General features: G+C 50.4%; 1 protein-coding gene across 1 annotated transcript; it reads left to right on the forward strand.

Moving 5' to 3' along the window:
* Nucleotides 1-649: 649 nt before the first annotated feature.
* Nucleotides 650-11,243, forward strand: TTC24 (tetratricopeptide repeat domain 24). Its single transcript, XM_073323486.1, has 10 exons — nt 650-1,403; nt 2,269-2,484; nt 3,649-3,777; nt 4,130-4,251; nt 5,038-5,157; nt 6,676-6,782; nt 6,911-7,074; nt 8,172-8,325; nt 9,882-9,964; nt 11,108-11,243. The coding sequence occupies exons 1-10, from the start codon at nt 650-652 to the stop codon at nt 11,167-11,169; spliced, it is 1,911 nt and encodes a 636-aa protein (XP_073179587.1). The 3' UTR covers nt 11,170-11,243.
* Nucleotides 11,244-13,386: the final 2,143 nt, after the last annotated feature.

Here is a 13,386-nt window from a genome sequence, read left to right on the forward strand (position 1 = left end):
GCCCTGGTGGGGATGATTTAGTTGGGGATTGGCCCTGCTTTAAGCAGGGGGTTGGACTAGATGACCTCCTGAGGTCCCTTCCAACCCTGATATTCTATGAATGTGTAGATTCCTTCCAGAAGGGACCATTGTGATCATCTTCTCTGCCCTCCTGTGTAACACAGGCCAGAGAACTTAATTCCTAGAGCAGACCTTTTAGGAAGACATCCAGTCTTGATTTTAAAATTGCCAGCGATGGGGAATCCACCACGACCCTTTGTAAATTGTTCCAGTGGCTAATTACCCTCACTGTCAAAAATTTACACCTGATTTCCAGTCTGAATTTGTCTAGCTTCAACTTCCGGCCATTGGCTCTTGTTAGACCTTTCCCTCCTCACGTGCTGCTTGTGGGAGCGATTGCCTGCAAGGAAATGCTGGTGATTGCAGCCATGCAATGAAATATACCACACAGATGTGAGGGGGATAATGGTGGACTGGAGCAGTGGCCTGACTAGAGGCTAACCTAGTGTTACTTTTGGGTCTGAGTCAACAGCCATTGTAGTCAGTGGGAAGACTCCCATGTTGGATCAGTCCTGTGTGGACCCATCTGTGTGACCCCTCCTCTTGTCTTCCACAGGTCCTCCATTTCCCGTTATCGCCAGAACCGTTGATGGCGTCGGTAGAATCCACTGGGTCAGAAGATCCACCTGTGGACCCAGATCCCCCCGCGCCTCTGGCCTCCAAGAAGAAGAAATGGAAGGAGAAAGCCAAGGCCCCTGGGGAGGCCGGGGAGGGAGGAGACAAGCCTCTAAAGAGCCAAGCTGAGATTGCAGGCCTCACCAAGGCAGGCCACCGGGCCCTGTTGCTTGGGGAGGCTCAGGAGGCCTTGGCCTGCTTCAAGAAGGCCTTTCTCTTGTCATTGGAAACCCCGAGCGCGCAGGTCCAGAAGGCCTGTGCCTTCAACCTGGGGGCGGCCTATGTGGAGACCGGGAAGCCAGAAAAGGGCCTGGAGTTCCTACTCAAGTCCCAGCCCAAGGAGGGGGAGGCTGGGGAGCACTTGGGGGACCTTTACTTTAACATAGGGGTGGCCCATGAGGGGCTACAGGACTTCCCTAAGGCCCTGGAGCATTTCCGCAAGGCCTTGGGTCGCTACTGCCCAGCCCAGGCTGGCAACCAGGCCGGCGCCTATATGAAGATGGGCTACTGTTATTTGGGGATGCAGGACCCTTCCCGGGCAGCCCAGTGTTTCCAGGAAGCCGGGCAGGCCTACGCCGCGGCTGAGAAGCTAGAAGGTGCCGCAGTGGCCCTGGCTGAGGCCAGTAATTACATGCTGCAGAGCCGGTGGTACGGGGCAGGGGAGATCATCGAGGTGCTGAACAAATGCCAGCTGCTGTGCGAGAACATCCCAAACAAAGCCTTGCTGGGTAAGAGGACAGGCTGGGTGGTTTGGGACCACCATGCCATGCGAGCTGCAGCTCGGTGGGTCAAGCCTATAACAAGCCCATAGTGCCCGGCCCTGTCCTTTCTTTGTAAGGCACATTTACATTCCTAGGAACCTAGCTGGAGGCAGGCGCCATTTTGTGTCTCTGGAAGCGCACCATGTTACAGAGGAGACACACATGCTGTGCTCTCCCTCACGGAGGCTGCAGGCTACGGATCAAACCCGGTACAGATCTGGGTAGCTGGTGTGAATGCGGTTTCCTTTGTATGGCACAGTAAATTCCTAGGAGCTCTCTGCTGCCGCTTTGTGTCCCGGCCGGATGCAGCTTGCGGTGAAGGAGCCACACACACTGTGCCTGCTCCTTCTCTCTCTTTCTCTCAAACCAAAGTTGTTTAGGCCAAAGCACATAGTGGCTCTTTTCATATGGGAAGAGTAACACGGTTGGTAAGGAGAGTAAGAAGAGAGTAGCTGCTTGGGGGCCTCTACCCAACAGGGCTTGGTGGGTCTGAGTGTTCCACAGGCCACTCACCGCATCACAAAAGCCCCCAACAAAGTTGACGTTAGTTGTCTCCTTTCAGCAGAGGACCCAATGGGCCATGGCTAGAGTAGCTCCAGTGATAGTTAGTCAGGGATGTTTGTACTGTGAGGAACCATCCAGCGCCCCCCGCCCCCCATGGGATGGACCAGTCGGTCGTTCCTGAGTCTTAACTTCTCTGATAAGGTCATTTGGTTTATGCTGCTCACTTAGTCAGGCATCTGAAGTCTGAGTTCGTGCCGCTTTCACTTGTCTTCCGACCTTTCATCTGAGAACCCAAGACCACAACCCAGTTCTCTCTCTCACTCTACAGGCAAGGTCTACAACGACATGGGCCTCAGTTACGCCCAGCTCAAGGTCTTCTCCCTGGCAGCCGAAAGCTTCGAGAAAGCCCTCCCGCTCTGCCAAGCCGACCAGGCAGACCGGCGCAAGGAAGCCATGGTGCTGCAGAACCTGGGCGCTGCCCACAACACCTTGGAGAACTTTGGCGTGGCTCTGGGGTTCCACCAGAGAGCGGCTTTGCTGCACGGTAGGTAGCAGCGGGGCTGGGGAACGCAGGGTGCTGGAATCAAAGGCTCTGGGACTCTCCATCTAAAACCTTTCAGGAACACTAGAAGGAGAATTTTGGTCTCTGGGCCTCTCAGTCTAGAACCTTCTGTGGGCGCTAGACTATAAAAAGGAGAAGGAGACCAATAACATTTTGTCTTCCATCCGTTAACAGCACACCCCCTCTCTCCCCGGCTACTCATTCAGCATGGAGAGTGATGTCACCCATCTTGGATACCCCAAATTAAACAGCACCCCTCTCCTCCCCCCATGTGCCTTTCTCTTTGACATGCAGACAATGGGACACAGCAGACGCTCACAGGACTTCTGTAGCTGGTGTTCACTTCTGAGCTGATGCAGCATTGATGGTCTCTGGCTCATTGATGTTGGCAGTTAGAACACCCTAGGAACACATACATTGTCACAGGGTATCTGACCCATGGCTAGGACCCACTGGTTCGGAGGAAGGAGTAAAAAAACCTAGTGGACAATTATAGAATAACCAGAAAGTCTCTTCCTAGCCGATTCAGTTAGTGATGAGACACGTATGCTGAAGCATGAGTGTATATAACCCAAATAATTTCTTTTTCTTATCTAATATAATCATGGATGATAAATGCCTAGTCCTTTTTAAAATCGTGTCCTCACTGTCCTATAGCAGTGAGTTCCACAAGTTAAATAGGCTTTGTGATTTTTAAAAACTATCCTTGGGATGGAGCAAAGGGAATTATGGGAACTTGACCTCAAGCGACCAAAATTTCCCGGGGGGGGGGGGGTTGCTATCCCATGATACACTGCAAAAAAGTCCCACATAGACCGTGGGCCAAACGGTGGCACAGGGGACACTGGGATGCCTACTACTCATTTTGACAATAAGTGCAGCACTAGCAAAGGCAGCCAAGTGTCCACACACTTTAACAGCAGTGTGTCTGTGTCCGCAGGGACGGCGGCATGGGCCAACTTCCCGAATGCAATCCCCCCAGGGTCCAGGGTGCAGCCTGGGATGCCATGAGCTGCTGCTGCATCGTCCCTTGAGCGGACTAGATCAAAGCTAATTCAGGTGTGCCCACATGAGCTGCAGGCACACCTCCCGATTGCAGTGTAGACGTACCCGGCTCTGAAAGGGGACATGTTTGTCTGTTTCCAGGTATGCTGGGGAACAGAAAGGCTCAAGGTCAGTGTTTTGGCAACTTGGCCTATGCATTCAGCCAGCTGGGGGACCACGAGGCTGCGGGGGAGAACTATCTGCACTCTATGCAGGCCTTCAAGGATTCGGGTAAGGGGAGCCGTGGCTCAGGATGGGGTGTTCGCCACCCCTAGCCTGTGGGCAGGTTTTTCTCCCTAGGAGCGTGCTGGGGGCCTGGTAACAGCCTGCGCTGCTCAGTTCTGTTATCTTAGCAGCCCTCTCAAGCTAAGCAGGTTCAGGCTGAATCAGCCCTTGGGCGGGAGGCCGCCAAGGAAGCTAAAAGAAGCGGTCACTGGGTTGGTGCTGCTCTTCCCCCGGAGTCGGCACGGCAGCAATGGGCTGGCACAGCACTAGGGAATGCCGGGGTGACGTCTGATGGCAAGGGCTGATCTCCTCACTCCACTGCTCTGTCTTCTGACCCCGTCTCCCCCTCTGTGTCCAGATGACCTGCCTGGGCAGTGGCAGGCTTGTGAAGGGCTAGGAGCCGCCCGCTTCCACTTAGGAGACCCCGAGAAGGCGATTCTGCATTACAAGGAGGCACTAACGTTGCTCTCTAAATGCCGGGTAAGGCGTCTGGGGGCATAGACCAATCCACACCCCACCTAGGGCTTGATTCACATTGACCGTAAAGCCCTTGATTACCACGCTGGCTGGACGGCCCCTGGTGTTCAGAAGCTTCTCTGTCAGTGAGAATGAGGCCCTTGATGTCTGTGCTGCAGAGCCGGGAGGGAGCATTGTCTAGTGGTTAGACCCCAGGACTGGCACGCCAGCCTGCTGGGTTCCATTCCCAGCCCGGCCCTGAGCTTGGAGCCAGACCCTAAAGCCAATGGCCACTGTCTGTCAGGATTAAGGCCCTGGCTGGGCGATTCGGGGTGTCTGCGCCCTTGTAATGAGCTGCTCTGTCCTCCTCAAGTGGCGGCTGGGCCATATACAGAGGACGAGCCTGCTACGGCCTTTGCGAATGGAGCAAGGTCTTTTAGCTCAGGCAGCAGCGACTTGTGCTTTAAAGTCCCGGGGTCCAATCGCCAGTGCCAATGACCCAGGGTAGAATGGAAATAACGATACTGACCAGATGGATCAGTGGGGGAGGGTGTGAGGCTTTTATTATGCTTGTAAAGTTCTTGGAGAGCCTCAGGCCTGGGCGAAATGGGATATTATTCATTCACCCAAACGATTCTCGCTTGAATGGGGATCACGGCTAGGAAAGCAGCGTGCGGGCCAAGTGGTTCAAAAGCGCGACTGTACCATGATTTAGTCAGACTGGCGACCCAGACCCACGTGCGGAATTGTAGCACCGGCCACCCCGCCTCCCAGTTCGGTCTAACAGGGCCACCTTCCGCTTCCCGGCAGGACGTCCCCGAAACGGCCCAGGAGCGGATTGTCAACAAGCTCACGGATGCCATCCAGTACCAGCTCTCCCTGAACAGCCGCTTCTCCCACGGGGCCGGGATAGCCGCGGCTGCACCTCTGGTGAGTAATGAACAGCTTCCCCTTGGCCTCTGGGGACCTAAATTAGCCCTGCTCTGCGTGATCAGCAGGCGCAGGGTGTTTAGAGCAGCAGTCCCCGGTGGGTCTGCGTGGCTGACCCTGGTACGTTTTTGAGGCTTGATTCTCAAATGCATGACGGCTCCGTGTGCTGTGGTGGCTGCATAAAATTGGCCAAACAGCCCCCTGAAAACCTCCAGGCAGAGCAGAGCTAAGGCATAAGGGCACAACACAATGCCACCAATGGGGGCAGATTGGGGCATGGCGAGAGAGCACTGTGCTCTAGCTCTTCTCTCTGCTTCCCTGGGCCCACAGGGAGCAGAGCATAGGTCAGAGCAGCCCACAGGCAGTGCAGGGAACTGGATCCAGGTCTTCTAAGTGCCAGGCTAGTGCCCTAACCACTGGGCCGTCCTTCCTCGCGGTGCCGCTGTCAGGCAGGGGATGCAGCTGCAGCTGGAACAAGGCTGTTGTGAGCGTCTCTTCCCCACGTCACATCTTTGATTCTGTCCTCGGTGGGGGTTTTAAATCCACTGAGCTCTGCGTTATTCAGTAATAGAGCCAAAGCCCGGAAGGTAGCCTTTTGCTGCAGCATTTACCGCCCCTGCCCAAGCCTTATGGGCCCCACGGTGAACATTTAATGGAATTGTCCTGCCAGGGACGTTGGGGAAGCCCCATCACTTGGATCCCTTTCAGCCTGGGTTTGCATCCCTGACTCACCTGAGCAGTCCTGTAGGAATCTATGGAATCAAGGCCAAAAAACCTCACAGTGCTGCAGAATATGCTTCAGCAAACACCCCTACCTTGGCCAAGCCAGAATGTGGAGGAGGGGGTAGACTAGGATTTAATGCAAAATCTGCTCTCAGTGACAGCCGTGCAAGCCCACTGCCGTATAAGATTGCATGGCTGTAACAGAGAAGAGATGTCGGCCAAGCAGTTCAAAAGCGCGACTGTATTTTCCATCTTTAATGCTTGTGATTCGATGAAGACTAAAGGGACCTTTGAATGTCCCCGAGAACTTCCTTCTAGTGCTCCCCATACTGAGAAATTCGGCATGGAGTCTTAGACTATAAGACCAGAAGGAACCACTGTGGTCACTAGTCGACAGTAATGGCTCGTAATGCTGATGTTCTGCAGGGGTCTGGATTGTTAGTGGAGAACACTAGAGAGTAAATACTCAGGGCCTGATTCTTCCCTGCCCTGCACCTTGTGCAGTTATTTACACCAGTAAAAAGCAGGTGAAAAATACTACCAGATCAGCGAGGTCAAGTAACAAGAGACAATACAGAGCAGATTGGCCACTTCAGCTGTATCCCTAAACAAGGAAAAGAGGTTTCTTTGCTTTTCCTGAGATTGATCTATCTATCTATCCTATTGACACACTTCTATCTGTCTGTCTATCCCCATACACACCCATCTATCTATCTATTTATTCCATCGAGGTGGATCTCTCTACCGCTCCCAATGCTGTAGTTTCTAGACCTGACTCTCTATCTCTTTGCACAGAAGCACTTTCCTGGGAAGTTACAGACCTCCAGTCAGGTCCAATTTTCCACGGCACTGCACCAGGGGCATGGGAACAGGCCCCAGCCATTGCACCAGGGAAGCAATTCGTAAGTAGGACAGAATGGACCATATGACACCCATCACTGTGGGGGTCTTTCCCCTTCCTTTCCTGTCTTGTTGGCCACGGTCAGTACCTTAACCGGAAGGCCAACCTTCTTCTCCATGGCTATAACAGGTCCTTCGTGAAGCACGTCCCCCCAGCAGAGACCATAGAGGAGCAATATGAGTCTGTGCTGGGTACTTCCATGCATCTGAGACCTTCTCCACAGCGAAGAGCATGGGGCGGCTCGCAGCACACAGGGAGGCAGCCTCTGCAAGGACCAAGTTACAGGTCTTCAGGTAAGAGGCTGGGTGGATTGGAATAACGTTTGGTACGACAGCGACGTGTCGAGGTCCCAGCTGAGATCTAAGCCCTGTTCTCATAGACTTGAAGGTCAGACGGAACCAGCATGATCATCTAGTCTGACCTCCTGCACAGGGAGTCCCAGCCCTGAAGAACGTATATCTAAATGACAGAGGATTATTATACGGAGCGTAGTGGTGGCCGTGTCGGTCCCAGGATGTTAGCGAGACAAGGTGGGGGAGGTAATAGCTTTTATTGGTGGTGATAGAGCCCAGCTTTCGAGCTGACCCAGAGCTCTTCTTCAAGTCTGGGAAAGGTACTCCTAGCGTCGCAGATATAGAGTGATCACTGTCTATCACTATCAGTCCTCATTCTCAAAGGAAACCTGCACACCACTTTCAAAAGACAAGCCTGGGAGCTTAAATTCCTAACTCCACTAGACATGGAAAATCATGGACTGAACAGAGACACTGGATTTATGGCTTATTACAACCATCTGTAACCCACTAACTTCCTCTTTTTATCCTATGACTGCAGAAGTTTTAATGGTCCCTTACAATATGAGCTAACTGTTCATACTAAACAAATCTGTTCCACCTGGCATTTTGCTGTGATGCTGGGAGTTCCTTTCCCAGACCCAAAGAAGAGCTCTGTGGGGCTCGAAAGCTTGTCTCTCTCCCCTACTGAAGTTGGGCCGATAAAAGCTATTCCATCACTCACCTCGTCTCTTTAAAGGATTATCTCCATTTTACAAATGGCAAGTTACAGCACAGAGAAATATAAGGGACTTGCTCAAGGTCACACACAGAGTCCGTGTCAGAGCCAGGATTTGTACCCAGCTCTCCTGAGTCCCAAATCCAGGGCCTTAGGCACAAAATTCCTGGGTTCTGTTACCAGCTCTGCTACTGGGTGACCTTGGGCAAATCACTTCCCCGCTCTGTGCCTCAGTTTCCCCATCAATACAATGGGGATAATGATACTGATGTCTTTCATAAAGCGCTTTGAGATATGCTGATAAAAATGCAATATATCTGATAAGTAATAATTATAATGAATAATTTAATGCCCAACCCTTTAAACTTCCTCTTTGAAGAGGTGGGTGCTGCACAGACAACGGTCCTGGCAGAAGGATCCATGCTAGATCGCAGAGACCCACGCTGCCACCCGGTGCTAGCGTACAATCGCTGCGAGGAGCTCAACAGCGCTACCATGGCTTCAGAATATCACAACCAGCCCCAGGCTAATAGGTGGGTAAAAGAGAGAGACGCAAACTAGGTGCTGGCTGGTAAAACTGCCCTAGAAAATGGTTCAGCGTGAAGTTGTGACACTGATGGTACGCCGGGACATTGCATCATGAAGTGGTGTAACCATAAAGACACTCAGTGATGATGCATCATGATACAAATTTCACAAGAAGACTGAGGCGGCCTTGGCAGGCTCTCAGAGAAACACAAAGTTTAGTGTCCACGTTGTATGTTAACCCAAGTGATGCATAATTGTAGATACACTTGTCCCGGGTTCACCTGAGCCATCTTGCAAAGCAAATGTGCCTTAATTTAATAGCAAGAAATCGATGTCTGACTCAAGATGGCCGCCTGGCCTTTAATTTCATAACATAAGAATTAGAGTCCTTCAGTGGCCCAACCAAAATGGTGAAGTCAAAGATAGCCCCCGTATTGTCTGCTAGTTACTGCAATGGACAAGGAGCCTGGACTCCTGGGTTCTATTCCCCACTGTGGGGAGCAGCACTCTCCAGTGGCCAGGGAAAGGACGACTAGGAAGATGGTTAGGGGCCTATCCTGGGACTGGTTTCTTGGGTTAAAAAAAAACAAAACAAAACAAAAAAAATAACAGGAGAGATCCTTCCTTCTCTGTCCCAGTGCCCCTATAAGAAGCCACTAGCCCTTTTTATCTTCCATGCTGGGCTCTGATTGGCTTTTGCCTGCTCCTGGCCTTTCTAGCCAGTGGAGTACCAATTCTTGTTGGTCCTACCAGCAACTGACCCTGGGTGGCCTCTCTAGGCAGTTCTTGGAGGTCTGAATTCACTGCTCTTTTTCTTCAAAAGGATGCCTTCTTTGAGGGGGTTGCACCAAGGCAGTGGGGTCTCCAGTAGGGGGCAGCAAATGCCTAGCGCACCCATCACAACACTGATGGAAAAATATGATAACAGGGATTGTAATATAGTAGTTACCATTTCTTAATGTGTGGAGAGAGGGGTTGCCATGCGGTGCACGTCAAGCACCATTTTATCAAAGTGGGTGCTCCCAGACTACAATAGACCCCCCACACACACACTTTTATCAGCCCACTTTAAGCACTGATAGTTCCCACACTTATAAGACTCAAAATGAAGGGATAAAACAGGTATAAAAATTATAATTGATATTAGCTAAAATTACATATCCTATTAGATAAAAGATACATAACCCCAAGAGCGTGTAAAAATAATTGTAATTGGTATTCTGACTGGAGTCAAGGATGGGGTGTGATTTAGTGAAGGTAAAATACATGAGTCTTGATGTTTCATTACGCAGAGAAATTAACAATTAAAACCTTGCCTTGGTATTTCTTATTTTTTTATGGTTTGAAAAATGAGAAATGACCAATGAAAGCAACCGTAGCTCGGGTTCTACAGAGTTTTTTTGTTTATGCATTTGACATGAAGATCTAGGTGTTAATTCTCATTGCCACAGCAACGTAAAGGGGCCAAGTGTAAATGAAAATTCAGGCTTTAATTTAGCCTGTCATGTTTCTGATTATCCTGTCACTGTCATATCAAAGTGCCTTTGCTTTGTTCTCCTAGCAATTTGAACAACACATACCTGCACCCGGATCCTTTCTACTACAACTGCCTGCAGAATGGGAGACTCCATCGTTCATCGAAAAGTAAGCAGGAAAACAAAATATTGATCCCTTATAAAGAAAGCAATGCTAGGTCTTGAGTCCCCATTGGCCTGCAAATTGTGCCATCCTTTGCAGCGTGTCCAAAGCTCTGCGAGTCTTACGATATTTGGGGTTTTTCTTCAAGCCCCAGCTGCTGGAGTCAGGTGATTGCATGAGAATCTCAGCTCTCAAGTTTTTTTTAAAATGGTTCTAGCCCTTATGATTGCAAAGAAAAGCTTTGAAAACATGAATTGAGTAGAGCACTAGAGGATAAAAAAAACCCAGACTAAACAAAAACAACCCCAACCTGTATTATTCATTATTATTTTAAATTTCATGATTTTAGGGGGGCTGATGGATTTTGAACACTTGGGGGTGGCAATTCTGCATGCATGCCTATGCAAAGTGGGTGTAGTGTGCTACCAAATCAGAGGCAGCACCTTCCAGTGGACAGAGCGCTGAACTGGGTGTCAAGAGACCTGGGTTCTCTTATTCCTGTATAAGTCCTTAAAATGGGCCATGGGGGCTGTATGTTATGAGACATGATCCACTGGTTTGGATTAAGTGTGTCTCAGGGATTGGACATTTATGTAGGTATCAGGAGTAGATGGAGCTTTCGTAATCAATGACAGCAAATTCTGGAAGGAATATCTCACGCTCCAGGGCTGAAGCTGAGACCTATTAAAGATCAGCATGAGATCTGCATAGGGGGCAGATAATCCCCCCCTCATCTGCCCACTGCAGGGGTTGCACAGAGTTTAATGCATAGAGTTTAAGGTCAGATCATATAACACAGGCTTTTAAATTCCACCCAGTCACCGCAGAACTGACCCCAAGAAGTTGGGTTTGGCAACCGTGTCAGGCAGCCAGGCTTGCTCTGAAGACCTAAAGAAATGGAAGGTTCTTACACCTTCCTCTGGCCATGCAGCTGGCCACTGTCACAGACCAGGTGTGGACTAGGTGGACATTGGGAGTGATACATTCGGCTGTTCCTATGTTTATCTGGCCAGGTTCATGCCGGGTATAACTCCATTGTCTTCCACTGAAACTGAGCTGTAAAATACAAGCAAATGGACAATATTTTGTATCAACAGGAAATAAATGTTTTCACTGGGGGCGTTGCTGAGTGTTGCTCTTTTCCATCAGATTTCACAGGCCCTCACCACGATGAAACCCTCCAACTGAGAACGAGGACCCTGGAGCGGTAGGTGATGCTGCAGTGGGAACAGTTCCCAGGCCATGGGGGCAGGATTGTTTGTCGGGAGTAGGTCCATTGGGAGTTTGGTTGGAATCATGCACTGAATTCACCCCACCAACTCCTCTACAGAACCCAGCAAGGAAATAAGGCCATTGCTCGGGTACTGAGTAGAGCTGGAAGAAGTGTGGCCTAGCAGCGGGAGCTTGGAAAGAGAAGCTAGAACTGCTAGCTAGTGAAATCAGCTGCCCAGCCAGCTCACCTGTCTGATCCCCCAGCGGTGCGAGGAGTCACTGCAACTCCTTGCTCTGCGTCACAGCTGGAACACCTAAAAACAACGTTAATCGCTCCCATCATGTTTGCTCCCCTCCTAGAGCTGCTGCCAACCCCGCTGGATGTCTCCCCGGCACAAGACCAGAGCCCTGGCCACAGCAAAGGAAACACAGGTTCGAGTCCATCATGTGCACACTCATATGATGGTGAATTACAGAGGCTTGGCTTTGGTCTGCTCTGAGTAAACTAGGGATGCTTAGACATTGTATCATAGCAGGGTGCAGGGCATGTTTACTCCTCTCTGTCTACAAAGCCCTCCGCAGACTTCCCCCAACCTCTTCCCCTCCCTGGTCGTAAGGCATCATCCTCGTCTTTGTCCCTTCATCACTGGTGCAAGGGCCTTCTCCTCTGCATCCCTCACCTTTGGCAAGATGAACAGCCTCCATCTTGCCGAATCCACAGCTCATTTCGACTGAGACACGAGACAGGATGTCTTTCCACCAGTTGTTGGGCTCAGCATAGGAGCGGCTGATCGCAATCTTCCAGCCTTGTATTAGCCAGACTAGATGACCACAGTGATCCTTCCTGACATTAAAAATCCACAATGCAAATTTAGAGGATAAACTCTTTGGAGCCGGGACCGTCGTTCTGTACAGCACCTCGCACCATGGGGTCAGGATCCATGACTGGGGCTCCTGGGTGCTATGGCTGTACAAATAATAAAATGCAAATATCTTTCCTCCCTCCTTTCTTGCCTTTTTCCCCTCCTTCTCTACTGCTGTTTGGCTTTGCATACTGTACAAATAACTGGCAATCAGTCGCCACTGTACATTGCTTTGCAATAGTTTGGCTGTAAACTACTCTCCAACGGGGTGCTGTATTTTACTATATATAATGGGTCTGCTTCAAAGGCACCTTAGCTAGGTACCACTTATTGCCCAGGTGTTACTCTGTTGTAAATAGCAATGATCTCTCCTGTCTGTAACCTCTGCTGCATGCAAGATGCTCCTGGTCAGTTGATATAAGGGAGCCCCGGTTAGTGTGAGAAGGTCTAATTTACACCACCTCTGAGTCTGGCCCTTGGCCATGTGGATTATGGAAAGCCAGGGGCTGCTGATTTCATGATTTCCCCCTCCCATTTCCTTGGTCACAGTGGGGCCAGTGCAGACTTCCACTGGCTTAAGACCAGGCCCTGAAATCATGAGCCTTCAGCACTCAGCTAAAGGAGTAACTCCCTTAGCTGGAAGCTGTAGTAGACTCTTAACCACTTCTCTGGGTCAGCCACTGCAAGAAGACAGAGACCCACACTCCTCTACTGTGGGTACACCACTCTTAGGCCACCCACTAGATGGGGCTGTGAAGCCTTCCTTCTGAGTCATCACTAGCACTAGATAAAGGGGACTAGGGTAAAGGATCGGAGGGTGGAACAGACACCTATGAGGAAGGAGTGGGCTGAGGTGGTATCTCATTCTTGGGTACTCAGTGGAAACAGTTACCAACAGAGTAACCAAATCCTGCAGGAAAAACCTCAGTGGGAAACTCAACTGAGTGAGGACCCCAGTGGTCCCATATAAACAAGTAGAGGTGCAGGATCAGGGCCTTAGATTGTGAGCTCTTCAGGGCAGGGACTATGTCTCACCGTGTATACGTACAGCTCCTAGCACAATGGGCCTCTGATCTCAGTTGGAGCCTTGAGCCGTGACCGTAACACGAATAATAAAGTTAGCAATAGCTGTTTTTTCATTCTCAAAGTGGCATTCGCAGTAACATCTGCTTTAAATTCACATTCTTTTGGTTGCCGTTTCTTGCTGTAAAATATTATTATAAATAAATCTGTGTTTTGTACAAGGTGTCACAACTTTTTTGTGTGTCCCTTTCTGCTGGATGTTACTTGGCACCCTGCACACTACAAGCGCTCGCCGGAGGTGAGGTGCACCCTCTGTGCGGGAGATCTATG

The sequence above is a fragment of the Lepidochelys kempii genome, chromosome 24 (genome assembly GCF_965140265.1).
Source record: "Lepidochelys kempii isolate rLepKem1 chromosome 24, rLepKem1.hap2, whole genome shotgun sequence".
Taxonomy (NCBI): domain Eukaryota; kingdom Metazoa; phylum Chordata; order Testudines; family Cheloniidae; genus Lepidochelys; species Lepidochelys kempii.